General features: G+C 36.5%; 5 protein-coding genes across 13 annotated transcripts; 4 read left to right on the forward strand and 1 right to left on the reverse strand.

Annotated features, from left to right (window-relative positions):
- Positions 1–767: 767 nt before the first annotated feature.
- Positions 768–2,381, reverse strand: LOC117632900 (RNA-binding protein pno1-like). Its single transcript, XM_034366515.1, has 2 exons — positions 2,251–2,381; positions 768–1,670 (listed from the first exon to the last, which is right to left on the reverse strand). The coding sequence occupies exon 2, from the start codon at positions 1,643–1,645 to the stop codon at positions 971–973; it is 675 nt and encodes a 224-aa protein (XP_034222406.1). The 5' UTR covers positions 1,646–1,670; positions 2,251–2,381; the 3' UTR covers positions 768–970.
- Positions 2,382–4,793: 2,412 nt separating this feature from the next.
- On the forward strand, positions 4,794–9,129 carry LOC117631389 (probable galactinol--sucrose galactosyltransferase 1). The gene is made up of 13 exons (XM_034364509.1): positions 4,794–5,250; positions 5,482–5,741; positions 5,852–5,942; positions 6,217–6,265; positions 6,403–6,494; positions 6,581–6,688; positions 6,800–6,934; positions 7,025–7,435; positions 7,534–7,675; positions 7,780–7,847; positions 7,944–8,078; positions 8,180–8,397; positions 8,504–9,129. The coding sequence occupies exons 1-13, from the start codon at positions 5,060–5,062 to the stop codon at positions 8,875–8,877; spliced, it is 2,274 nt and encodes a 757-aa protein (XP_034220400.1). The 5' UTR covers positions 4,794–5,059; the 3' UTR covers positions 8,878–9,129.
- Positions 9,130–11,084: 1,955 nt separating this feature from the next.
- On the forward strand, positions 11,085–11,822 carry LOC117632625 (oleosin S1-2). Its single transcript, XM_034366167.1, has one exon. The coding sequence runs from the start codon at positions 11,178–11,180 to the stop codon at positions 11,595–11,597; it is 420 nt and encodes a 139-aa protein (XP_034222058.1). The 5' UTR covers positions 11,085–11,177; the 3' UTR covers positions 11,598–11,822.
- A 950-nt stretch (positions 11,823–12,772) lies between these two features.
- Positions 12,773–17,540, forward strand: LOC117631530 (vacuolar cation/proton exchanger 5). Of its 3 annotated transcripts, none has more exons than XM_034364751.1 (13): positions 12,773–12,952; positions 13,439–13,612; positions 13,778–14,035; positions 14,110–14,177; positions 14,265–14,293; positions 14,977–15,173; positions 15,256–15,468; positions 15,670–15,804; positions 16,053–16,169; positions 16,243–16,296; positions 16,567–16,683; positions 16,928–17,024; positions 17,129–17,540. In XM_034364751.1, exons 2-13 carry the CDS (start codon positions 13,568–13,570, stop codon positions 17,149–17,151), a joined length of 1,353 nt encoding a protein of 450 aa, XP_034220642.1. In that variant the 5' UTR covers positions 12,773–12,952; positions 13,439–13,567; the 3' UTR covers positions 17,152–17,540. The 3 variants fall into 3 exon arrangements, with proteins under 3 accessions (XP_034220642.1, XP_034220643.1, XP_034220644.1); XM_034364752.1 differs by having other exon boundaries at positions 12,786–13,037; XM_034364753.1 differs by lacking the exon at positions 12,773–12,952 and adding an exon at positions 13,026–13,043.
- A 1,778-nt stretch (positions 17,541–19,318) lies between these two features.
- On the forward strand, positions 19,319–25,697 carry LOC117631201 (probable amino acid permease 7). Of its 7 annotated transcripts, none has more exons than XM_034364222.1 (8): positions 20,898–20,991; positions 23,233–23,343; positions 23,444–23,680; positions 23,803–23,896; positions 24,156–24,370; positions 24,635–24,768; positions 24,892–25,119; positions 25,212–25,697. In XM_034364222.1, exons 2-8 carry the CDS (start codon positions 23,271–23,273, stop codon positions 25,611–25,613), a joined length of 1,383 nt encoding a protein of 460 aa, XP_034220113.1. In that variant the 5' UTR covers positions 20,898–20,991; positions 23,233–23,270; the 3' UTR covers positions 25,614–25,697. The 7 variants fall into 7 exon arrangements, with proteins under 7 accessions (XP_034220108.1, XP_034220113.1, XP_034220110.1 ...); XM_034364219.1 differs by lacking the exon at positions 20,898–20,991 and adding an exon at positions 22,558–22,718; XM_034364221.1 differs by lacking the exon at positions 20,898–20,991 and adding an exon at positions 22,562–22,681.
- Positions 25,698–26,224: the final 527 nt, after the last annotated feature.

The following is a 26,224-nucleotide window of genomic DNA, read 5'->3' on the forward strand; positions in this document are numbered from 1 at the left end:
CACCAACCCGACTGGTGACGTCATAGAGTTGGTGACGTGCTAGTGACGTCATAGCTAACGCCAAGTTGACGTTAGCCCAAGATTTTTTTTATTTTTTTTATTTTTATAACCATTAACGTGTGACGTAAAAAGAATATGTGCATTATAGTCAGAACTTAGCTAAGGTCAGCATTGTTTATTGATTGGTTTTTGTGAAGTTGTGTCAAACCATGAATTCTTGGTTTTAATTACATGCCAAAGTTGTCTCTTTATTTCTTTTGGCCGGTTAATATATCTATGTACCCTTTATACTTTGTTTAATCTTCTATCAAAACGCATGCATTTGATTTCGGAATGACTTTTTACAGTTCTCCTAGAAGAATAGCATTGCTAGGTTTTTTTTGTGAAGTTGTGTCGGAACATAGACTTCCTGGAACTGAATTTAGCCATATGACATCTCATGAGCCTTCATAGGCTCAAACTTTGGCTTGGGCGGGAAGGAACCAGATGCCGCAGTTTTAAGTGTGCTGACTATGACCCTTCAAACATTGGAAGAGTTGCTCTGCGGAGTGGGCAATGGTGATCAGGTATAGATAGCTAACCAGCATAAAGTCCATATTTTTATTGTTATTTGATACAAGTCCTTCCGGTCATCAACCCTTGTATTTGTCTCAACACAGGAAGAAGCACCTTGAAGACCTCTTATAAATAATGTAAGCACTTTGATGATATAAAGCATCAACTGGATATCAAAATGAACCTGTCACTCAGGAGCATAGTCTAAAATGAAACACAAATATAAATATGAATGCACCTCAAACAAAATGTTCCAATAAAAAGGAAATTCTTACAAGATGTCAAGTCTAATCAAGTTACAAAAATACCTAGAACCTTTGCAGTGCCACACGCATCCTCCGAATACTCAAAACTATAATTGGCTATAACAAATGCATTACTCAAGACAAACTCTCCAAGGTATCACAGACAAAAATCAAAACCTTTCTGCCAATCTGGCAGTAACTGCTCTTAATTTTGAATATACTTTTCCAGCAGGGGACCCTAAGATAAGGCTGCAAAGAGAATCCCTTGCAACTTTAATATTTGCAAAAGAGCCCAGTATGTGAATCTTGGTATCAGCAATCACAATCCTCGTCTTTGTAGCATTCTCGATGGCAAACTTTGTTTTACCACCTTTACCGGACAGTCTTCCTATAGCACGAGACAAGTGCTCCCCACGAAGTGTTTTAACATCCTTGATCTCAAAAGACTCCACATACAGCTCATCCATACGCAAAAGGGCAATTGCATCTATCACATCAAACCCCAGCATGAAAGCCTGAACAAAATCAGAGCACTTCTGTAGATTACTCACGTCAGGTGTGTCAGCTCTACTCTTTAACTCAACTTTGCGACCCTTGAGATTCATACGAATGTCTATCTTCATCTGCTCGTAAACTGGGGTGTATATTTCCATCCATACTTTCTTGAGAGGCGAATATCGATGTGGCGGAACAGAGACTTTCCGGAACTGGACTCGACCATCTGACATCTCATGAGCCTTCAAAGGCTCAAAACTTGGCTTTGGTGGCAAAGCCGCAGATGCTGAACTTGGTTTAGATGGAACTGGTTCGACTTCCATGGAAACAGGAGCTTCATTGGACTGCATTTTTAACTGATCTGACTTTTGGAACCTTCAAATATTAATCAAAATTTGTTCAAATCGGAGCATAAAATCAGAAATCGTGTTTACCAATCCCTAAAAAATACATATGTTCTCACAATAAACATCTACTCTAATTCTAATTAAGCATTATATCAATAAAAATATACAACACAATACAAACTATCCCTGCCTTGTCTGAGAGAACTGAAACAGAGCTGTTCTCACCATTACAACCTCAACTGAAATATCCACAGCCTAAGATGCAATCATAAACTACACTTTAAATTTCACAAAGTGCTTCAATAAACCCTGCTTTAAATTTACTCCAAATAAAAGGAAAATTAAATTCCGTTTCAAGTGACAAAAATTTCCCAATTTAATCATAGGTGCCTGAAAAAATCTTATCGAACTCGAAAATAGAACAAGCATCAAAATTGGCAGAGACCCAAATGAAAAACACACAAATTTCTGTAAAATTCAACAAAGATACAAAGATCAACTGCTTTTTCAACATACCCACAAAAACTTAGGTCACGAATACTCTAATTTTACTACGCTTAAGAAATGTTGGAGAAAAAATTAAACCTTTATGATAAAAAAGAGAGTACCTGGGGCGTAATGTAAGCAAATTTTGACCTCCTCTTTTCCTCTGCGTATTCGTCTCGTCTATATGTGAGAGAGAGGGGCACGAAAGAGGAAGAGAGGGATAGCTAGAGTTTTGCTTTTATTAAAAACAAATGAGATGGAGTTTAAAGAGAGTTGAGTCTTATTTATTTTTAGTAAGATTGGGCCTTATTTGTTTTTAGTAAGATTGGGCCTTATTTGTTGTTACATAAAAGTGAATTGTTCAAAAAAAAAAAAGATAAAGTATTATCCAAGAAGAAATATAAGGTTGGAATTAAAAATGTTACCTTTCCCAATCCACCCATGCCTTAGGTTTCCTTTTCTTCATCCCTCTCCTCAATTTCTCTCCTCTACTACTACAACATTTATATATGATATGAGCAGAATAAAGGGTTGAAAAGAATTTGGACATTGAGGGTTTGGTGTATTCCCCTGTTTATGGGAAGGGGTGCATTGGCAAGGAATGAAAGCTACCGCAATGTCCAGAGAGGAAGGTGGATTGGAATGAAAAAGTTATAACAAATTCTTAGACCTTGAGAAAAAGAGGCATATATACAATAACATATCCCACTACTAGTGTGTGTCACTCCGTGGAATCAAGATATATTAACTCGATGTACAATATTCGTGTTTGAGAGAGGAGAGAGAGTAGACACATTATATGTATGTGTTTGAAAGAGAAAAAATGGGATAGAGGTTAAAAGAGTAAGGCAAGTTTAAAACAAATAGGATGAAATTACCATAATGTTCTTAGATGCGGTCAATCAATCATTAAAATTGCTTACTAACAGGGTCTAACCTAGCCTTAATCATTAGTAACCAAAGAACAAGAAACTAAAATATTCATAATCTTATTATTTGTAAGTTAAGGCCATCTCCAATTTCTCAAATTCTTATATTCGGTTCCAAAAATATCGAGTCCTAAATCTTATTGTATTTAGACCCGAATTTCGAATTTCAATCTTAGCATATTGAAGATGTTGTCACATCCTTATTTTTATGTGCCAGCCAATTTCCTCCTACTTTTATGTGCACATTTGTTAAACATACCAGTGTTTTGAGGATATAAATATGCACATAAAAGTATTATTAGGGGAACTAATTTGAAGACGCAACCTTTTTGAATATAAGGATAACATTTTTAATCACTTCAACTAATATAAGATTAGGACTTGTTTTTTTAATTATATTTGCATTACAATTGTTATTTGGCCATAAAACTAGACAATCGAGTGATTCATTACATATATCATCACGCAACTAAAGATCACAATCAGCCCTAGTAAGAGTCCCATTAACAGCCATATGGACTGCAAAATTTGCATCAACGTGTTACGTGGCCGCATTAATTATCATTTACTGACCATGTCTAAATCTGCCTGGCAATTGCTTGTGAAAAGGCCAAGCGTGTTGTGACATGAATTCCAACTAGGATCTGAGCTGTTTTTATGCATTATCCCAGTTGCGCCGCGTATACATTTCTGAATTCTTTATGATAAGTTGGCTGCAATTTTGAGTTTCCACGTCAGATCCACGTATTTCCAGCTGAAGCCTACGTTGTATCCTACGATCAAATTCAGAGCCCTTACCTACCAAGACTGAGCTGTCCTCAAGTTATTGGGGTACAAATTAGTGACATTCTATCCAGCCATTCATCACATGCCGCGTGGTAGGATTCATGTGACGTTGAGCTCATTGGATAACTTGCCTATTCTCTTTCTCTCAGAATTTTTTTGTTGTTGAATTTGGACCCTTCAACGTTAAAAACCGCCACTTTTGCATGCGCCGCCGGGAAGTCACATAATTGGTCACTCGAGTAGATATTTTTCCACAAATAAATCCAGTGCTTCTCGTGTGCATTGACGTGGATCAATACCAATCACAACCGTTGGTCAATCTGCAGGCCCACTCCAACTTTTCTGATCAACCACATCCCCAGAAATGGCGAAACCCAATTGATCTCTTGAAACCATCACTCAAATTCACATGCAGCATAACTGTGCGTGCACCTTAAATCATTATATGACAAAAAAATTCTGATTCAGCAGGAGGGTGGCCCCCACCCATACATCTGACGGCTAATAATCAAAGAGTGGCTAATTGGCAAGTGGGTTCACATGCATTCCATGTAATTACGGTCCAAAAAAGGACTAACTTTATGTCTGTCAAAAAAATGGAAAAGTTATCCAATAATACAACTCCATCAATTTTTCTTCTTCTTATTTTATAGGGATAAATTGTTTTAAATTGATATAATTTGCAGAGATAAGATTCGACATTGGATGCAAAGGGAGTGGTTTTTTTTAATTTTTTATAAACGTTTAAATTATTTTAAATTGATCTAATCAGCGTAGAATGAGATTCGAACTTAATCACAAAGATTACCTGAAGTGGCTAAATGGAAAAGTGATCCAATAATACAACTCTATGATTAAAAATGCGACAGACATCATGTTACAGCAACGCATACCAGATATAAATTAAGGGATGTACTCCCCCGCCAACAAAGATATTTTTGTTTGCGTGGGACACTACAATCGAGGAGGGGCTTTTCCCGGTTTCCACGGAGTCCCTAGATTGCAAAATTCAAATTTGCACAACTCCTTTTCAGTTAAACACGACAGTTTCTTCCCGGGCTATAAATACCCCTCTTGTTTTGTTTGTCTTCGTAACCACCCTGCAATCCAATTGCATTATTGCCGTTGGGCAGGCATTGTTTTGTTGTTTCACTCAGATTTTTAGTGTAGCTTTTGGTTGAGTTTTTGCAGCAGAGGAAGAGGAGGAAGATCAAAGATGACGGTTGGGGCTGGGATTTGTGTTGAAGATGGGAACTTGATGGTGTTGGGGAACAAAGTGTTGTCTGATGTTCATGACAACGTTGTTGTTACTCCAGCCTCGGGTGGTGCACTTACCAATGGGGCTTTCATTGGGGTCCAATCTGATCAGATTGGTAGTCGCAGGGTCTTTCCAATTGGCAAACTTGAGTAAGTTTTTTTTTTTAAATTTTCATTTTCACTTTTTTTTTATTGTTATTTGCAATGTGGGCAAGTGTTGTAATTTGAATTTGTGGCTTGACTTGACTGTGTGTTGAGTTTAATGCAATTAGCAAACTTGAATGAGTTTATCTTCTTTTTCACTTGTGATTTCAATGTGGTACGTGGATTTGTGGCTTAATTTCATGTTGATGTTAAAGTATGTGATTTTTGTGTGTGCAGTGGATTGCGTTTTATGTGTGTTTTTCGGTTTAAACTATGGTGGATGACACAGAGGATGGGCACAAGTGGCCAAGATGTTCCCTTTGAGACTCAATTTTTGATTGCTGAGACAAAGGAGGGTTCTGATTTTGGTGAAGGAAGCAAAGATGGGGTGGATCAATCTGCAGTTTATACAGTTTTCCTACCAATTCTTGAAGGGGACTTCAGGGCTGTTCTTCAAGGGAATGAACTTAATGAGATTGAAATCTGCCTAGAAAGTGGTAAGTGAAAAGGAGAAAGATTTTGAATTTTTGGTTGGTTCAAAATCTTTTTGTTCTTTGAGAAGCATTTTTTGTTGGTTCTGAGATTATGAAAATTCTGGGTTTTGTAGGAGATCCTGCTGTTGATGGGTTTGAGGGTAATCATTTGGTTTTTGTTGGAGCCGGATCAGACCCATTTGGTGTCATCACAGATTCTGTGAAGTAAGTTCAACCTGTTAATAAATTGCATATTCTTTGATTTCTGCTCATGGTCTTAATGTGAGAGTGGCCAATTTAAATTTTGGTTGAAATTTAAGATTCTAGTAATCTTTATCTTCAGTTTATAATTTTAAGAAGGAAACAAAAAATGGAAATTTCCAATAGAACCATTCTAGGACAAAGATATTGAATTGGGACTGTCGCAGGAGTTTTCTTAATACCATTTATGTGTGAAGGGGTTTTCAGTTGACTTAGTTTTATTTTTAACTATACACAGGACTGTGGAAAAACATTTACAGACATTTTCTCATCGCGAGAGGAAGAAGGTAATTTGATTTTTTTTTTTTTTTTCCCTCAGTTCTTTAAATTGTGGATTGAATTTGTCTTTTCTTTTTTTCCAGAAAGAAAGTGAACATATTTATTTGTTTGATCATTTCTAAATTACTCATGCTTTATTTTACAGATGCCAGACATGTTGAACTGGTTTGGGTGGTGCACATGGGATGCTTTCTACACTGATGTGACTTCAGAGGGCCTGAAGCAAGGATTACAGAGGTACTGATTTTCTCACTGTGGACAGTATCTTCAATGCTCGATGTTAGCATTATGCAGACGGTCACAACTGTTTTGTCTTTTTGCAGCCTAGAAGATGGTGGAGTACCTCCAAAGTTTGTTATCATTGATGACGGATGGCAGTCAGTCGACATGGATTCCTCTGGTATTGGATACGAAGCTGATAACGCAGCAAAGTGAGCACTTTGGTCCACAGTACTATCATTTTGATGTTTTTTCACCTTTATGTGTTGATTGGCTTATAGGTTTTCTTACATAATTACATTTGTTATTTTCTTGTTTTTCAGCTTTGCAAACAGGTTAACAAACATAAAAGAAAACCACAAATTTCAGAAGGATGGTAAAGAGGGTCACAGAGTAGAGGATCCTGCTTTGGGCCTTCGCCACATTGTTACCGAAATTAAAGAAAAACACGCTTTGAAGTAAGTCATAATATTTGAATTTTCTGACTTTGGCTGCGATAATCATTTAGTTGATTAGGGATTAATTCTGTTTGTTTCTCAAAATTTCAGGTATGCTTATGTGTGGCATGCTATAACTGGATATTGGGGTGGTGTTAGACCTGGTGTTACTGAAATGAAACACTACGATTCCAAGTTGTCCTACCCTATTTCATCTCCAGGAATTGAGTCTAATGAGCATTGTGATGCCTTGAAAAGTATTACCACAAATGGGCTTGGCCTTGTGAATCCTGAGAAAGTTTTCAACTTTTATGATGAACTTCATTCTTATCTCGCATCAGCCGGTATTGATGGAGTCAAAGTTGATGTTCAGAACATTCTTGAAACTCTAGGGGCAGGCCATGGTGGAAGGGTGAAGCTTTCAAGAAAATACCATCAAGCATTAGAAGCGTCTATTGCTAGAAACTTTCCTGACAATGGTATTATTTCTTGTATGAGTCACAACACAGATGGTTTATACAGGTAAAAATTTGTGTCAGATCTGTCTGTTCAATAGTAGCTCTCGTTCTATCCTGTGAATTATTAACTTTAATGATATGGTATGGCCTTGAATTTTTTAGTGTGAAGCGGACAGCTGTTATAAGGGCATCAGATGATTTCTGGCCTAGAGATCCAGCATCCCACACAATTCATATTGCATCAGTTGCTTATAACACTGTTTTCCTCGGGGAGTTTATGCAGCCAGATTGGGATATGTTTCATGTAAGCAAGCAAACTCTAATCTATTAGTTTGAAATGTATTCACTTATAGTTCTTTTCATTTTTGCATTTTCGGATTCTTATTTTGGAATTGTTCCGAATGTTAGAGCCTGCACCCGATGGCTGAATATCATGGAGCAGCTCGTGCAGTCGGAGGATGTGCAATTTATGTTAGGTATGGTCTTCGGTTATGAAATTATGCCAGTTTCTGATGTGAAAATGATCAACCAGACAAAGGCAATTAATAATGGTGTATCTATATGTGATGCAGTGACAAGCCTGGGCAGCATGACTTCGATCTTCTGAAGAAGCTCGTACTTCCTGATGGCTCTATCTTGAGGGCTAAACTTCCAGGAAGACCAACAAGGGATTGCTTATTTTCTGATCCTGCCCGGGATGGGAAAAGGTTCGAAAAATATCTTGCCCGTTGATTCTTATCACCATTTTTTTGTGGTTTCGTTTTTTCAAAACAATGCCGTTTTTCTTATTTAAATCTTGGTATTGTAGTCTTCTGAAGATATGGAATCTGAACGATTTTACTGGAGTTGTTGGGGTCTTCAATTGCCAGGGAGCTGGGTGGTGTAAGGTTGGGAAGACGAACCTCATCCATGACCTAGAGCCGGGAACAATGACTGGGGTTATTAGGGCTAAAGATGTTGCTTATCTGCCTAAGGTTGCAGATGATAAATGGTCTGGGGATGCTGTCATATTTTCTCATCTTGGTGGTATGTTTAGCATTTTGATTTGGCTCTTTTGTACACTCTGCATGTTTTATTAGTAGACCATATAGTTCTCAAGTAAACTAACCAAATTCATTGATATAAATTGCAGGAGAGGTGTCCTATCTTCCCAAGGATGCATCCATGCCGATAACGCTAAAATCCCGAGAGTACGAAGTTTTCACAGTGGTTCCTGTTAAGGAATTGTCCAGTGGTGGTGTAAAATTTGCTCCCATAGGCCTAATCAAGATGTTCAATTCTGGGGGAGCCATAAAAGAGTTTGAATCTAACACAAGTACAACAGTTGTTCTGAAAGTTTGCGGATCTGGCGTTTTTGGAGCCTATGCATCAACTCGACCCAAGAAGATAACAGTTGATTCAGAGGAAGTAGAGTTTGGATATGAAGACAAATCTGGTTTGGTTAGCATTGCTTTGAGAGTGCCAGAGAAAGAATTGCACCTTTGGAACATAACCATTGAGTTTTAAAGATCATATATATGAATTATGAGTTGTTGTATTATGAGTGTTCTGTTAGGAGCTTCTGTAGAAAAAAATGGTTGTAGCTTGTAGTTGTGTTGATTACACTGGGAGAGAAATGCAGTCTGCCATTACGCCTGCATGGCTTGTAGTTGTATTAATTAAAATTGGAAGAGATGCAGTCTGCCATTGTTGCCTGCATGGCTTATAGTTGTATTCATCAAAATTGGGAGAGAAATGCAAGTTTCCATTTATTTATGAGCCTAAGGTTCCTTTTTCCCCTAACCCAACCCAACCCAATCTTAATGATCGTATAATTCACTTTTTTCTATTTTCTGTTGCACATATCTGTGATAATATGAACACACACACACATACAGACACAAACAAGCAGGATCTAACTATATTACCAATAACTTTCTAGCTATCTCCTTATTACCAATCAAATTATTATTATTATGTTGGAGTGATGCAAGTTGACCAGCTTAACTGTTAAAGAAAATCGAAGGAACCATTCCAAAAACAAAAGGCTAGATCGAGTCCACAGATAGGTTTTGTAGGTTTGAGTTTGAGTGGCATTGCTTTATGCGCATCCAAGGAACCCTCACCGTCACTCTCATCTTCCAATTGGGCCAAATGTATCTTTCCAGCTAGTCTTGAGGGTCTTGTTTTGAGATGTGATGATGTATCAAAGAATGATGTAATGCCAGTTTAGCAGTAAATTGAATAGTAGACATATTTTAGGTATTCCTCTTTCGAGAGTAAATTCTTTTCCTCTATTATTATTATTGATGATGTTGGTGAAGGCGGTAGGAGTGAAGAAGTTGTGTTTGTAACATATTCAGATGGGTGATGATGGTGTTTATTCCTTTTAACACGGTGTATGGTTTTCCTAGGCTTCCTTTCCCTTTCTATTTTTCTTCTAGGGTTTGAAAACTTTTGTAATGGGGTGGCTTCATGAAGCAGAGGATTTATATAGTATAGCACAACCCCAAAATTCCTAAAAAATGATAAATTTTTGAATTTTTAATATAATGTTTAAACAGTAGAGCCGCGCGGCTATACTCGTGAAATATATTCGTAAATTTAAAGAGTATTGCCGTGCGGCTATACTTAATATTTTAAAAGTATAGCCATGCGGCTATACTCTTTGAATATAAACGAATCTTTAAATCGTCAGCAGCGCGGCATATTTATAGCCGTGCGGCTGTACTCTTTAAATATTCGAATATTTATATCGATGTAGGTCTCTCGTTGTGTCACCGTCACTCTCCTTCCATAACATAAGAAGCTTAAATATGAAGCCTAGTATTTCCGGTGAGCTAACTCCTGCACAGTATAGGCAAGAATGTTTCTCACTCCAAGTAATCTGAACCCACTCAATGCTATCGAGGGGTTGGGATGGACTTTGAAGAACTCATCTACTTCCTTAACCTTCTCGAATGAAGTCAACTGCAGAGGAAGGTAAATCCACCAAAAGTAAAGGCACAAGCATTGAACAAAATGAAAAGGCATCAGAACAAAACAAAAGGCCTCAAAGACAAGAACAAACGTTTCAAGATAAATGCGTAATACATTATAATTCACTTTTTTCAAGGGTTTTCATTTGAAGTATTTAGTTTTAATCACGGAAAGTGCTGTTCCCATTCTAAGCACTACGAGAAATACTTGTGTAGAACGAAAATAAGCCAATTACAGTATGCCAAGTGAAAAAATTATCACGCATTTACATACCGTGATTGGCCGGATATTATCACCGTTTCACACAATTTTTTCTGCAGCTGCCCCTTATCTCTTTGAGCTGAACATGCTTACAGACGTATGCTTTCTGAAACTACAGAGTTTCTAAACCTTATCCTGCATATCCGGCCGTTTGATATTTGATTGGAGCTACTATTTCCTGATCAAATTAATCAGTCAGAATGATTTAGCAGTTGATTACAGTTAACCACAAAAATTGATGCTAAAAGTGTCTTAATATAATTACTTTGTCTTTGTGTAATTGTTGCAGGGGTTTTGACTTTGTTGACTCGAATTGATGGGTCCTTCTCAAACAAATTCTAGAACAGACCTATCAACAAGAATTATCCATTTCACATGCAGCAGCAACCTACGTGTCACAGTACCCGTTGCCACCTGTCCCACATGAACTCCAACAGTTGCCACATAACATCAGAAATGAAACCAACACGTAACCAAAACCCCCATGCACCAAATATAAAACCATACTTTCATGTACAATTTCAAAAACTACACAGCCAAAAAGATCACAGCAAAGGAGCAAAAAGAAAAAGAAAAAGCAAAACCCAATGGAGGTTCATGGGAAGCAGCAGGCCTCAGGCACCAAGGTGGTCTTGGCAGCCATGGGAGGCTTGGCAATTGGAGGGTCGCTTGTGTTCTTGATGGGTTTGAGTTTCTTGGCCTCAGTGACGCTTCTGGTTTTGAGCTCACCTCTTCTGTTGATCTTCAGCCCTCTGCTGTTTTTTGCTGGGTTTGTGTTTGTGGGAGCGGCGGTTGGGTTTGCTGTGGCTGGAGCCATGGCCCTCACAGGCATGTCTACTTTGGGGTGGATTTTTGAGGAGCTTGGAGGCACAAGTCTTTTGGGATTTGGTGGTGGTCTGACCGAGAGATTGAAGGAACAAGGAAAAGATTGGGCTGGGCTCTTGCAGCATGGGAATGAGCAAGACATCAAGATCGCTAGTAGAGGCCAGAACTTATTAGTTGTGTAGATAGCTGTAGGTTTTCTTTGTCCCTGTCAAAGTTGCTCCAAATTCAATAAGATATATTCTCAGTGTTGAGTAATAATAAATGGAACGATTAACAATTTTCATGGGATGATTGGAAATGAACACCCCACAAAACAGATTGGAAAAATGAACCCTATACTGCATAGAATATGGCCACTTATAAGATGGTTCTAGATATCTGTAATATCCTCTAATTTCAAGACATGGATTTAGTGAAGTCGGTTTTGACTAGAGTATTAAAGTATAATATTATTTTTATTAAAATAAAAAAAAGGGAATTAATTTTGTCACTTTTTTTGTTTGTTTGTTGAAAATTATTGGAAATTATATATTCTTATTTTATTTTTTTTCACTTATGCCTTCTTGTTGAAATTTTGGATGTTATAGAAAAATTGGATTTTATAATATAAAAAATATAAGGGAATGTAAGTGGATAAAATGGGTGGAGAAAAATCAAGAAAAAAAAATCTAATTTTTCTATAAAAAATTTAAATGCCCTATAATATTGATTTATAGCATCCGACTCTCATCATATACTAAAACAAGTAAAATGGATCGGACCCATAGAGTTAGGTTGGGTAAAAAATCCTAACAAAACCGTAGGCCTAAATTTTTAAAAAGTTTACAAATTTTTATCTAAAGTAAACCAAATAAGGGAAGAGTTTATATTCAAGTGTTTTCAAAATTGAGGTTCTAAGTTGAAAAAAAGAAAAAAAAAAGAAATTGAAGTTCTAAGTTCAATTTTCCTCTCTCAATATGTAGAGAGGAAGAAGATAAATCTTATGGTTCTAAATATCTAAACGTTCTATAAGAATTATCCTCAATAGTATCTTTACATAGTATTAAGATATTCAAATTTGAAAGCACTAGTTTGTAAATTAAGACCTTTTTTTATTGAACTAAACCGCGTTTACACTTATTAACTTAAATATTAATACAAACTTTAAAGATCCCCGAAAAAGATTTTATTTTTTTATTTTTATCTTTACCTATATTTATAAATCAAACATATGGAGATGGGGTGAAGTGAAGGTACGGAATAGTGTCATACCTTATTACCGCCTATCGTTTAACAACTTAACTGTAGATACAAACACGACATGTCGTTTGCCTACACCAATTGAATATTTTATTGAACGCGTTTGCGGAGACGGTGCGTTGACGTATCAACCAAAGTTATGCTTTACGAAACTGTCCGGTGAATGCAAGAGAAGAGAAGCAAGATCCAATCTTCCAACAGTTCATCGGAAGGACAAGAAAACCCAACAAACAATAAAGAAAGAAGAAAGGCAGAGACTCAGAAATTCAATTTCTTTGCTAATAATAGCAACAATCAAGTACGTGATACATTCATTCTTTGATTGCGAGATTGTTCATTCACTTTGTTGCTTCCTGCTGCTGAGATTGTTTGAGATTGGCAAGGTTAAGGTTACTGCTCCCTCATATTCAAGAACCCACCAATTCCCATTTGATTATAGTGAATTTAATTGGAGTTCTTTCAAAACCCACTTTAAATTTCGTATTTTGATTCCGACCCAGTTCCATTTTCAGCATTTTTGTTGTTTATTCTGAGTTCTGGAGCGGGAGCAATATGCAAAAGATAGAATTCATTCTACCCTTTATATGGATTAAATAGAGTCTTGGAGTCGGAACACCAGAATTAGGATTGAGACTACAGTTTCATGGTAGAAGGAACAAACTTTAAAGTTTGGTTTTTGTGGGAGTTTTCGTATCCTTTAGTGCTGAGTTATTGATACTTTATGAATCTAATTGTGTTTATGAGGTAAGCGTAAGCTTCATCTTTGAATTCCAATTTTTTGCAGTACATCGTCAAGCTTGGCTGGAGCATTTTGAACCTTTTGTCGCATCTTTGAGAATGTACACTAAGACCTTCCTGCATCGATGCCATTTTTCATCGTATTGATGAATCATTGCGTATCTTATAAAAGAAGATGAATTATAAGTTACAAGGGCTTGAAATCCAGTCTCAACTTGAAGTGAGTTTTATTTGCTTTCTTTGATAACTAAAACTTTGTCACGTTTTTACATTTTTTTCCCTAAATAATGTAACTCAAACTAAATAATGTAATGTCATTCCTGCATAGGCACTGGAAATAATCTTTAAGTGATGGTTTTGAATGTCATGGTGTTTCTTGTAACAGATGGAATCACTGGACAACAGTTCAATACATGAATTTGAGGATGAGAGTCCTTTTACTCCGGGGGCTGAGGCTCAAAAGACACATTCTATGCAAGCAGTGGGGGAATGTTCATTTTCACGGGGTTCACAAGCTAGTGGTGATAAAGTGTGGAGAAATATATGTAGAAGCATAAAGACTGTAGTTTTCTCAACTAAGCTCAACTTGCTTATGCCCTTTGGACCTCTAGCGATATTTGTATATAAGTTAACTGGCCATAATGTGAGTTACAACTTTCCCTTCTTTGCTCATTGCATTGCCCAATTATGTTTCTAATTTGTGGATGTGAACTGCAGGGCTGGGTCTTTTTCTTGAGCTTGTTGGGCATAACACCTTTGGCTGAGCGTTTAGGTTATGCTACAGAGTAAGTACCTTTATCCCTCTTTTCCAGCTGTATCCTAGTAACTTGAATTCTTAAGAAGCTAAGTGAACTTTTTTTTGGCTCTTATAGGCAGCTGGCGTTCTATACTGGAGCTACTGGTAATGGTTTCCTTGTTCTTTTATTCCTAATCGGTTACTTCTTACCTCTTAATCCTTTTTGGTTTGTTCAATCAAATTATTCAATTTCTATACTGGAGCTGGAAATCTAAATATGGGTTTCTTTCATATCTGTGTGAGAGTTGACTTTGCTTGATATTTCTGAAAAAAGTTGGAAAAAAAAAAAGAAGGAAAAGATATCTTGCTGAAATTAAACATAATCTAGGTTGCATTCTTTTGAGGAAAGGATCTTGATCTCATTGCTCCAGCGACAATTTAATAGATATCTGCAATTTATATATGTAACAGTGGAGATGCATGCCTTTTTCGTAGTCTGTTTACCTCCTTGCTTTCTTTTATTTCCTTTTTGTTTTTTTGGTGTGAAGGAATTCAAGTTCATGTAGTAACGGAATGGTATAACGAATTTCTCCAGTTTTCTTTATTCATTATTTTTTTTATCAACAATTTATCCAGTTATATACATACAACATGCATAATATATATGTATTTTCCTCTTGTCATTAAAACTGTGGTGTGCTACATTGAACGTCACATTCATACTTGTGCCTAAGCATTTGAGATTTTATCCTTGTATAATTAATGTTGTAGTGTCTTGTTAATGTCTTATAAAATGGTTATTTTTCCTTCTAGGTTCAATTTTTGATATATCAAATTGGAACTTGCAGTTGGGGGTCTTTTAAATGCTACTTTTGGAAATGCAACAGAACTGATTATATCAATTTATGCACTGAAACGTGGAATGTTACGCGTTGTTCAGCAGTCGTTGTTAGGTTCTATTCTGTCAAACATGCTGCTGGTGCTTGGTTGTGCATTCTTCAGTGGTGGGCTTGTTTTTCATGAGAAGGAACAGGTGTTTAACAAGGTAAATATATCAACTCTTCTCTTTTCTCTAGAATTTTCAAGTCCTTTTATCTTTCTCTCTGAAGCTTATGTATACTGGGCAGGCAACTGCTGTTGTGAACTCAGGGTTGCTGTTAATGGCAGTCATGGGCCTACTTTTTCCAGCTGTTTTGCACTATACTCACACTGAGGTGCATTTTGGGAAGTCAGAGTTGGCACTTTCAAGATTTAGCAGTTGCATCATGCTTGTGGCATATGCCACATATCTTTTCTTCCAGTTAAAGAGTCAAAAGAATCTGTATGTTCCTCTAAATGAGGTTAGTTGAGGTCTTTTCTTTTTGTGTGCAAATAATTTCCTTTTATTATTATTATCACCATCGTCATTGTTATTAATATTTTCAATATTTTAATTTGTTCATCCTTTGAGTTTGAAATTGTCAGTATGACTTTTAGCACCATTTACTCTATTAAGAATTGACTTAATGAATTTTGTGGTGGTATGTATGGTATGAACTCAGGAAGTGAGTCAGAATGAAGAGAACTCAGATGATGATGAAGCTCCTGAGATCTCTAAATGGGAATCAATAATTTGGCTTTCAATAATGACAGCTTGGATCTCAATCCTATCGGAATATTTAGTTAATGCCATAGAGGTAAATAGAAGATGTTGTGCTTGGGTTCTTTAGACCACTACATCTAAAGAATCATTTCTTTCCCCCTTCGTTTTTTTCCTCTCTTTCCTGCCTTTTACATTGCAAGTGGTTGATTTCCAAGAGTTTTCATGGGAAAATTATTTTTACTAAGGATTTCAATGGGATGGAAGTATGGTGAAAGTTTGGAAACTCTTTGTCTTGTTGCTATTATGATTAATGAGCTTTGAGGTTGGATGATTAATTTGTAGGGAGCATCTGTAGCATGGAACTTGCCGGTTGCATTTATTAGTGTTATTTTGCTCCCAATTGTGGGTAATGCTGCAGAGCATGCTAGTGCGATTATGTTTGCCATGAAGGACAAGCTTGTAAGTCTCAAGCTTTTTGACTTCTTCTTGTTTTTGTTAATTTGTGTTGCACTAACCGTGATTTTCTCTATAGGACATTTCTTTGGGAGTGGCAATAGGGTCATCAACACAGATATCCATGTTTGGGGTGGGTACTCATCTGATGCTTTTTAATGTTCAGATAGTGTTTCTTATGAAATAATGTCTATTATGTTTCAAAACTATTGTTTTGTGTGTGTACTGTTTTTAGTTGATTGGCAGTTGGCGTCCGATTTCTTGCAGAGAGATACATACCACTCTTTATTGTAAATTTTATGTATTATTATCCCTGTTGATGATTGTGCAGGTTAATAGTGATAATTAATCATGATTTGGCATATATAAATATCTAAACAAAATTCTGTTTTAATTGTTGCAGATTCCTTTTTGTGTAGTTGTTGGGTGGATTATGGGGCGCCCTATGGACTTGAACTTTCAGCTTTTTGAGACAGCAACACTTTTTATAACTGTCTTAGTTGTAGCCTTTATGCTGCAGGTATACATTCGAATTCCTGAGATTAAGGACAAAATCACTTGATATATTTGGAGTTGAATTTAAAATGGGTTGCAGCACTTTTGAAGTCGATTATCTGCCTGAATCCACATTTTTGTGCTAATGAGCTTGAATTTTTGAACAAACTCATAACATTTTTTTAAAATATAAATATTTTTGGTCGTTGTAATATTTTCCTTTTTCAAAATTGTAACATTCCTTATTTGTCGGGCATGGTTGGTTACAGGATGGAACCTCTAATTACTTCAAAGGGTTGATGCTTATTCTTTGTTATCTGATAGTCGCCGCAAGTTTCTTTGTTCATGTAGATCCTTCTCCAGCAGGTCTGTTCTTAAATTAGACTTCCATTTTAACTGCTGAATAGTTTATACTGAGCATGCTGTGTGCTGAAAGTTTATTTATTGACGTATTGTTCGTTATCTTGCAGATGAAACACAATCGAAAACGTAGTTGTGGAAGATGTTGAAGATGACTATAAACAGACAATCGAGTCTATTCGAGGACTGACTACATACAGAATGAGATGTGATATTGGAGATGATGCACAATTAGAAACATAGTCCACGAAGCTGTGGGTTGCTCTGCAAATAATTTGGATCATCATCCTGTTTGTACATATATATACGAGTTTTCACCTGCTTTTTAGCTTTTGGCCAACTTCTGCTTGTTTTATTCAATGAATATTATCAAGCAGGTATCTTGCTGAGCTCCGGCTTGGATGTAAACCTTGAATAAGATGAGGGGAGTGGTGAATTTTACATAGGAAAAACGTGTTCTTCTATCTTTTCATTTGTGGTAAAACCTTTTTTTATTTTTTGAAATTATGTTACTTTGTAGTCGATCGTCTTCCTTTCCCATCTAGGCATAACATCACATCCATGGATAATGGTTGCTTGTATGATTATTAACTGAGAATAATTGATTAGATATTTTAAACAACTTTGGAAATTATGATTAATCCGAGCGAAGACAAAATGGCATTTTGGAAAATGTACAAATCTTAAATTAACCTTCATGGCATGTTTACTAATCTATAAGGATGATACTTACCTCCTTACAAGTAAGGAGGAACTCTTAGGTAAACCTCCTTGCCTGGTAATGTGGCTCAATCACAAATTGACATGTCTTTTTTTTATAGTCTCAAAAGTGTTTTTCCTTTCTCTTTCATTAGTATAACCAATTTCCTTTTTTATTATGTACCTCAGTTAAGTTTTGTCTGTTGTGGACTTTTCTAACTCTAACCCCAACAATTCACCTTCATCCAAATTACCATTGACAATATTGGAATTGGTAGGCATAGTTTCTTCATAGATGTTTTTTTTCCAAAAGGATATAGACATTTTTCAATCAAGCAAACTTTGAGTTATAGAGATCGTGGAATACGAAATTAAAATACATCTATAATGTCTCCTTGCCTAGTTATGAAAAACTAAAAAGTGGTTTTGTGGGATAGATGAAAGCAATTTTAAAAAAAAAACAAAGAATTCAGTTATGAATAATAAAAGAGAAGAAACAAAAATATTTTTTAGGAAAAAAAAGGCATATGTCAGTTTGTGATCGTGCCAAATCACTAGGTAAGGAGGAGTTCCTCCTTACCAAGGAGGGAAGTATTGTTCAATCCGTAATTGGATTAGGAGGAATTGAATTGAGGAGTAGTTTGATTGAGGAGAATTAGATTCCAAATTCCTATTGCAATTGTTTACCAAACCATATGGAGTTTCGGTAGGAGTGGTGCTAATTACTAAAATGTCCTCGTTGGTGGGTTAAAGTAGATGACAAATTTGGAATGTTAAAAATTATGAGAGGATATAATGGGTAAAAAAGATGAATTCCTAATAGTTTAGTTTTTTAGGAATTAAAATACTACCTCTCACCTAAAAATTGAATTTCTCCAAAATCAGGAATTCAATTACTACTTTTGTGTGAGCCTCACTTATTTTTTAATTCATTGATGTGAAATAAACACAGGAATCCTCAATTGGTGGAATTTAATTTCCTGATGAGAATTCCAATTCCTGATTAGTAAACACACCATTAATAGAAAATTTGAGGTTGTTAGTCATGTGAGACGGGATTGAGACTGGGATAGAAGGCCCTGTCATTTGACATGGTTGGGAGTTGTCTAAGAATTAGTAAGCACATGGGATCTTTCACCTCACCCGTTACAGTGAAATCGTTACCCCATCACATGATGTGCCCAATTTATAAATACTATAATGTGATATATTTATTAAGAACATACCTTTTAATATAAATTCGTAAACACGCAAATTTGTGAAATGTCATAACGTTGTTACTATACCACACATTGATTTTTCATCGCATTATTTGTCAGCATAGACGCATTTTAGCATTTTCTAGATCTTTGATTTTTCTATTGCTTGTATCCAAGGACCTACATACGATCAGGTCAATGAATAAATTAAACACTGATGGTAGTGACTTGGAAGAAATCAAGGAAAAAAACAACTCCCTCAAAATTATCAGTCTGTGCATACGTAAGCGTTTGAAAATTCGATAAAAGAATACAATCGTATGATGAACAAATAGTGAGGTTAACAACTTGGTTAGTTCGTACCAAACTGTCAACGATGTGCCTCACCAGAAAAAACCAGTCAACTACACCTTGCGTGTAACGAGAATGGCAAAACTTTCTGTAGTTCCACTTGTAGCTTCCAACCCATAGTTTCTGACGTTTGGTTGATGAACCAGCAGGACTTATATATGCCCAACTTTCCTATGGCATGCCACTTTTTACCTTGTGCGAGATGCCAATCTGTCTATTTAAGCCTTCAAATATTTGATCGGTCAAAGTTTTTGAGGGAGAAAGATGGTTGGTGATGGTGAAGCAGAAGAAGATGAGCAGTTGCCATTGCTCATAAGCTCTTCTTCAACAAATGAACTCAGCCAACAACCTCTCAAAAGAACTGGTAATCTGAGCTCAGCCCACTATTTCTTGTCTTGGTGATCTTCATTCTTTTGATTTTTTGGCAATTTTATTGAGGCATATTCATACATGTAGGGTCAACAGGTCAGGTTTTAGTACAATTACTTGAAATGCGTTTAGATAACATCCTTTTTCGATTAGGTATGGCTTCGAATATTCCTCCTCAAGCCCGCCAATTAGTTAACCATAGACATATTTTAGTTAATGGTCGTTAGAATTTAAGAAACAGAGGACTATGATGGTTCATTTCATTTAATTGGGTAGAAGTGTTTTTTTGTTAGGTATTATTGGCGGTTGAGGAAGCACAAAAAAAAATCAGTGGTCCTAAAACCTGAAGATGATACTTGTGAATCTTTATCTCCACTTTTTAATGTCTCTCTCAACAAATGTTTCAGTTTCATGGAAAATCTGGACTTAGCTAATATAGATATTTTCTGAACCAATGCTTGATTTAATCTTGGCTTTCAAATGTTCTTAACTTTTCAACAATTTGGTTTTCTTGCACTTTCTGCTGGATTGTAATAGAATCTGCAGAATGTCATAAGGATTTGGAGGCTAATTTTGTATATGAATTTCTCTTGGCTTTCAGTATAATTTCCATATCTAAAAATGCACCTTCTGCAATTTGGGCTGTTTTTGCACTTTCTGCAGAACCTAATTTAAGACTTGGAGGCTGAATTTGTAAATGATTTGTTATGTATAGGAACCATATGGACTGCAGTGGCACATATAATCACAGGTGTGATAGGAGCAGGGGTACTATCCCTTGCATGGAGTGTGGCTCAGCTGGGGTGGCTTGCAGGTCCATTGTTTATGCTAGTCTTTGCTGCAGTCACCATTCTTTCAAACAACCTCCTCTGTGACTGCTACAGATACCCGGATTCGGATGGCCCGACCAGATCCCGATCCTACATGGAAGCTGTCAAGATCTACTTAGGTTAGCGTTTCTAACTCTGTCTAAACACAATCTCTAAGTTTTTTTTTTCTTTCTAATTTTGTCACATCCCATTGTAAATTTTGATGCAAAGATGTTGACTTTGGTATCTTTTGTTTTCACAAAAACTTTGTATCTACATGCATTACTTCAAAAACTAATTCGAGTAGTGCTAGGTTTAGTCGCTCACGTGCAAGTGGATGACCATGAGCCGTTGATGCACGGTCACCCAATTTCACGTGGGGGACTAAGCCTAGCATAGTTTATAAGTACATATAAATTATCAACTTTGACCTGTGTATGATGGAATTTTAGGAGAGAAGAGGCAAACTGTGTCTGCAATATTTATACATGAGAGCTTGTATGGCACTTGCATTGCCTATATCATTACAGCTGCTAGCAGCGTCAGGTATTCTTTATCAAACCTTTCTCTGCCTTTGAGTTGAACATTCTTTGCCTATATCTTGCTTGTTTGCTTCCTTATTCTCAGCTTATTTTCTTGTTGGAGTCGCTTTGCAAATCCTAAGTTCTTGCATTGCATCAATTGTTTGCCTGAACTTTTTTAATTGAATCAAAGTGCTTTGACTTTTTCATTATAAAAAAAATCATTGAGGCCTTTTTTTGCGTGGGTTTTGAGACCTTTTTCAACAACAAAAAGCCCATAATCCAATTCAAGATGGCCCTTGCAACTCCTTCTCTGATGGGCCAAAATTGCTATTTATATTTGGGCTAAGAAATTGAAAACAATTCTTTTGGGTCTTTTAATATGGTAGACTGGTATGTTTTTTTTTGGTCAATCTGTTAGTTATTGAGTTTACGACTCTATGACTTTTCCAAGTAAAATGCCAAGGCACCGATGGAGCCAAGCCAACTAAGAGAGGCCTCTACGCGTTAGACATGAAAAGACAAGAGCGAGGCAATATTGCACAAAGGGACAAAGCAAAACATGTCAAGCCAAACTAGAATAATTGAATTTGAAATGCCAATCAATGGCCATGGCTTAGTTTGGCACCTCTGAAACTGACCCAGCAATTTCTGTGATGTGAGGACAAGTGTGACATGATTAGAGATCAACAAATCTGTCTCAACCAAACATCAGCATATCATGTTTTTTTTTTTTTTTTTTTAAGGGGTTAATTGCATATAGCCCCCTCAAATTTTAGAGTTTATTTCAAAGATCGGGTGCTAATTTGAAATGTACCTTAAAGTTTGAGGGAGCTAACCCAAAAAAAAATTATATGATTGTTACAAGATTCTTGCTTGAATAAATACATAATAGAATGTTCATCTTGTGTGTTGTTAGTCTTGGATTCTTGCTCTTTGTGTCAGAATCATCAGTGAATAGTGATTACTAGTTTGAGCCGCCAGACAATTATAAAGTAGCTTTTTGATGATTCAACAACAAAAAGACGAGGGAGGGAGGGAATCTCTGTTTTTGTGAGACGTCTGAAAAATTCTTAGACTTTTTCTTTTGGCATCAATAATTCACCAACTCTCCTGTGAGATACTGACATGGGTTTTTGAGCTCTTAATTCAGCCAACCTAAGATTATTATGTGAAGGGAAAACCTTACCCAGATTATAATTTCAGCTTGCCATGAGTCAGAAAGGTAGATGGATACTCATAACTACTGCCATCTGCAGTCAAGGTCTTAAAAGTCAACAGATTTTAGGTCTGCACAAGTGTTTAGGTTAAGATGGATGTATCATTAGCCTTCTTTGGTTAAAATGGAGTGCTGTCAATGGAGGACAAATTGTTTTCTGTTTTCAAGCAATTTCTTTGTTAGAGAAGTGGACTGACCACCAACCACTTAGGCAAAGTCATGTTACTATAAATCCAAAAAATAAAGTAAAGTGAGGAAAGTTAACAAATGGGAAAAAGATGAACATGACAGGTTTGATATCCCATTCCTCCATTATTGGTATGGAATCATGGAAGGTTCAAATAAGACTATAAGTATATGTCATCCATTTCACAGGTGTAAGCCTCCTTGCTAGGCTTAAGCCCACCCCAACTGCAGCCATAAATTTTATTCCAAAACTGGGAAAATAAAGATTTATTTTCCTTTGATTTAACACCCTTCCATCCATCATGAGCTGGTAATTAACTCCATAGTCTGTGTCTGTCTAAGACTTGGTAAGGTCCAAGGATCAATCTACAGCCGTGTAGGAATCATCTGTATCAAATACCTTTTTTTATTTTTTACTGAGTCTACTCTACGTAGTACATCAAAGAAAGCCTAGTTAAATATTTATTACTCTGCCATCATCATGTGGCTGGTAATTAAATCTTTAATCTGTCTACAACTTGGTAAGGTCAAGGGGACATAAAAAAATTTATTATATTGTACCCAGTAGAATTTCTATACCAAATAGGCAAATACCTTTTTTTTCTTTCTTTTACTGAGTCCATATATATTCTTACATCAAAGAAGGCCTAGATAAGTCTCTTCCATTGAAGGTTCAATGATCGAGGCAAAGTTACATCCTCAGCACATATATGAATGCCAAGTCTAATTTAGAGGCATGGAAATGGCAAATGAAACTGTTGCCTTGTCAGGCATTGTGTTTAGTTACATCAATGCATGTTTGGTAAAGTGTTGTTTTATTAGAGTATTTGCCTTAGGCCTCTCTATATTTGGAATACGCAGGTCTCAAAACTTCATAAGCTATTGTTAGTCTGATAAACATGGCAGTTCAGCACCCTCTTGAATTAGCTAATAATGGTTCCTGTGATGATGATGGCCATCCACTAAGAACCGGTAAATTTTTCTCAGTCTACACTACACTTCTCCATAATTAAGAGTAAAATTCAATTTTTTCTTGAATTTACTTAGTTCTAGTGGGAAACTTATCAACCAGGAACCTTATGGAGTGGTGTGGCTCATATCATCACTGCTGTTATTGGATCTGGAGTTTTATCTTTGGCATGGAGTACTTCACAGCTAGGATGGATTGGAGGCCCAGTTGCCTTGCTTTGTTTTGCAATTGTCACCTACGTTTCTTCCTTCCTCCTTTCAGATTGTTACAGGTCTCCTGACCCTGTAACCGGAACTCGAAACAAATGTTACATGGATGCTGTCAAAGTGAACCTCAATAGTAAAAGACTAAAAACCTCTTTGTTTTGACTCTTTTTCTATGTAGTCTTCAATATAGGATATGTTTTTCTAATGGATTGAAATCTTTGATATGCGTTCTGATTTAGTTCAGTGATAGTTCAGGTAGAAAACAGTCCTGGTTTTGTGGTTTCCTTCTATATTTCAGCATGTATGGAACTGGTATTGCTTATGTGATTACCACTGCAACCAGTATGAGGTAACTACCCTTAGTGATGAATGCTGTGTTTTTCATTTTGTTTCATCCCTTTGATATAAGAACATCAATGGTTTTGTATGTTGTGGGAATTTGAAGTTATGCTTTTCCTTTTTTGTATTTTTTAATTTTTTATTAGTGAATAAGATTAACTTTTACTAAGATTCTTTTCATATGTTGATGCTTGCTCCTCTTCTTTCCAACTGATTTCAATTTGGCTAAGTATCTGTATTAACTTTTGCTTTCTATTTTCTCAATTTAGAGCTATTCAGAGGTCAAACTGCTATCACAAAGAAGGGCATCAGGCTTCATGTGAATATGGGACTAGTCTGTACATGCTGCTGTTTGGACTTGTTCAGATTGTAGTGTCACAAATACCAGATTTCCATAACATGGAGTGGCTTTCAACTATTGCAGCAATCATGTCCTTTACCTATGCTTTTATTGGACTTGGCCTTGGCTTCGCAAAAGTAATAGGTATTGCTTTGATTGTACCAGCTTCTTTTAACATAGAAATTTGGACTATGTTGCAGCAATATAAACCAGTAATGCTTTGTTGTGTCGCTAAAACTATATATGTAGTGAACAGAAACCCAGAACTTCAAATTTGTTTCAATTGGAACTTCAGAAATAATAAAAAATTGAAAATAGCCCCCGCATAATGGAACTTAATAAATATATAAAAAGTTATTTCTGGTTCATCCAGTTGTTCTGCAGTTTAAGATGTGTTTACATTTGCAGAAAATGGCAGGATTCAGGGGAGCCTGGGAGGAGTTCCAACCTCTAATGTTGCTGATAAATTATGGTTAGCCTTCCAAGCACTTGGAGATATTGCTTTTGCCTATCCATACTCCATTATTCTTCTTGAGATTCAGGTTGGATTTCTAATATTTTCACAAACAAAATTGTGATTAAAACCTTATAAAATTATTATGTTCAAGCACAGATTTAGGTTGATTTAGAAGCTGACATGGAATTTTGATATCTGTCGAATCAAGGATACTTTGAAGTCCCCTCCAGCAGAAAACAAGACAATGAAGAAGGCCTCAATGACTGCCATCTTTGTCACAACCTTTTTCTACCTCTGCTGTGGATGCTTTGGCTATGCCGCCTTTGGGGATGACACGCCAGGGAACCTCTTGACAGGATTTGGATTTTACGAACCTTACTGGCTCATCGATTTTGCTAATGCTTGCATTGTTCTTCATTTGGTGGGAGGATATCAGGTACTACCAGTTTACATTGAAAATGTTCAAGTTTGAATCACCATTTCAATCTTTCGTAGACACCATTCTTTTTACATGATTTTATCTGCCAGGTCTACAGCCAACCAGTATTTGCAGTTGCTGAGAGATGGTTTAGCAAGAAATATCCCGACAGCGGATTTGTGAACAACTTTTACTCCATCAAATTTCCATTGTTGCCAAGGTTTCAAGCGAACCCCTTCAGGCTATGTTTCCGAACTGTTTATGTTGTGTCAACTACTGGGATTGCAATGCTGTTTCCTTATTTCAACCAAGTGTTGGGAGTGTTAGGGGCCTTGAACTTTTGGCCTTTGGCTATATATTTCCCCGTAGAAATGTACTTTGTACAAAAGAAAATTGGGTCCTGGACAAGAAAATGGATTGTTCTAAAGGCATTCAGTTTAGTTTGCTTTCTTGTCACAGTTGTGGGGGTTATTGGATCAGTTCAAGGACTTATAAGTGCCAAACTTAGCTAGGGAGTATTGTAATTTCCTCATAGACAAATATAAATGTAAATTTTTTCCTTTGCAAGTAATAGTAATGAGATTGCGCTGAGCAAATATGCAGCTTTGGGATTTTGGACAGAGGAATAGATAACAGATGGTAAATATGAGGTGCGCATGGGGTCCAACCCAGTGGAAAATGGCCTTAATTTGCAGACGAGTAGTCTCAAATTCGAACTTCTATGGCACTGGTAAAAACCCCATCCCTCATAGTTTAGACTATTGTTTGTATTCAAAAAAAGATGGTAAACATGAGGCATGCAATATGATGATAATCATGAAAACTGAACAAAATTGTTTTAGACCTTATTTATTAGTTTAGGTAGGATTTTGGTAGCTTTATAGGCTGATAAGTGGGTAAAAGTGCAGACAGCCACATAATGCATTGCATATGCATGTTATCTTCTGTACGAAAAACAAAAGCTGGTTCAAGACAACATGAACGTAGCTGGGAAGAAATGAATGTGCACGTGACCTGCACGTGCAACAACCGTAACTTTTGCAACTTGTAAGTGAAGGGACAAGTAGACATTCGACCCCCTCTCCTCTGTAAGTTGGTTTTGTGTGAGCAGAGCAAAAAGCCA

This window comes from Prunus dulcis, chromosome 6, assembly GCF_902201215.1.
Source record: "Prunus dulcis chromosome 6, ALMONDv2, whole genome shotgun sequence".
NCBI lineage: Eukaryota > Viridiplantae > Streptophyta > Magnoliopsida > Rosales > Rosaceae > Prunus > Prunus dulcis.

Coding starts and splice junctions, on each gene's coding strand:
- LOC117632900 (XM_034366515.1), bottom strand. CDS start 1,645: ATGCAGTCCAATGAAGCTCCTGTTTCCATGGAAGTCGAACCAGTTCCA.
- LOC117631389 (XM_034364509.1), top strand. CDS start 5,060: ATGACGGTTGGGGCTGGGATTTGTGTTGAAGATGGGAACTTGATGGTG. Junction 5,742..5,851: donor TGAAATCTGCCTAGAAAGTG/GTAAGTGAAAAG, acceptor TGGGTTTTGTAG/GAGATCCTGCTGTTGATGGG. Junction 6,935..7,024: donor AAAGAAAAACACGCTTTGAA/GTAAGTCATAAT, acceptor TCAAAATTTCAG/GTATGCTTATGTGTGGCATG.
- LOC117632625 (XM_034366167.1), top strand. CDS start 11,178: ATGGAGGTTCATGGGAAGCAGCAGGCCTCAGGCACCAAGGTGGTCTTG.
- LOC117631530 (XM_034364751.1), top strand. CDS start 13,568: ATGAATTATAAGTTACAAGGGCTTGAAATCCAGTCTCAACTTGAA. Junction 16,170..16,242: donor TTGCCATGAAGGACAAGCTT/GTAAGTCTCAAG, acceptor TTTTCTCTATAG/GACATTTCTTTGGGAGTGGC. Junction 16,684..16,927: donor TTGTAGCCTTTATGCTGCAG/GTATACATTCGA, acceptor GGTTGGTTACAG/GATGGAACCTCTAATTACTT.
- LOC117631201 (XM_034364217.1), top strand. CDS start 19,532: ATGGTTGGTGATGGTGAAGCAGAAGAAGATGAGCAGTTGCCATTGCTC. Junction 24,769..24,891: donor TTATTCTTCTTGAGATTCAG/GTTGGATTTCTA, acceptor TGTCGAATCAAG/GATACTTTGAAGTCCCCTCC. Junction 25,120..25,211: donor ATTTGGTGGGAGGATATCAG/GTACTACCAGTT, acceptor TTTATCTGCCAG/GTCTACAGCCAACCAGTATT.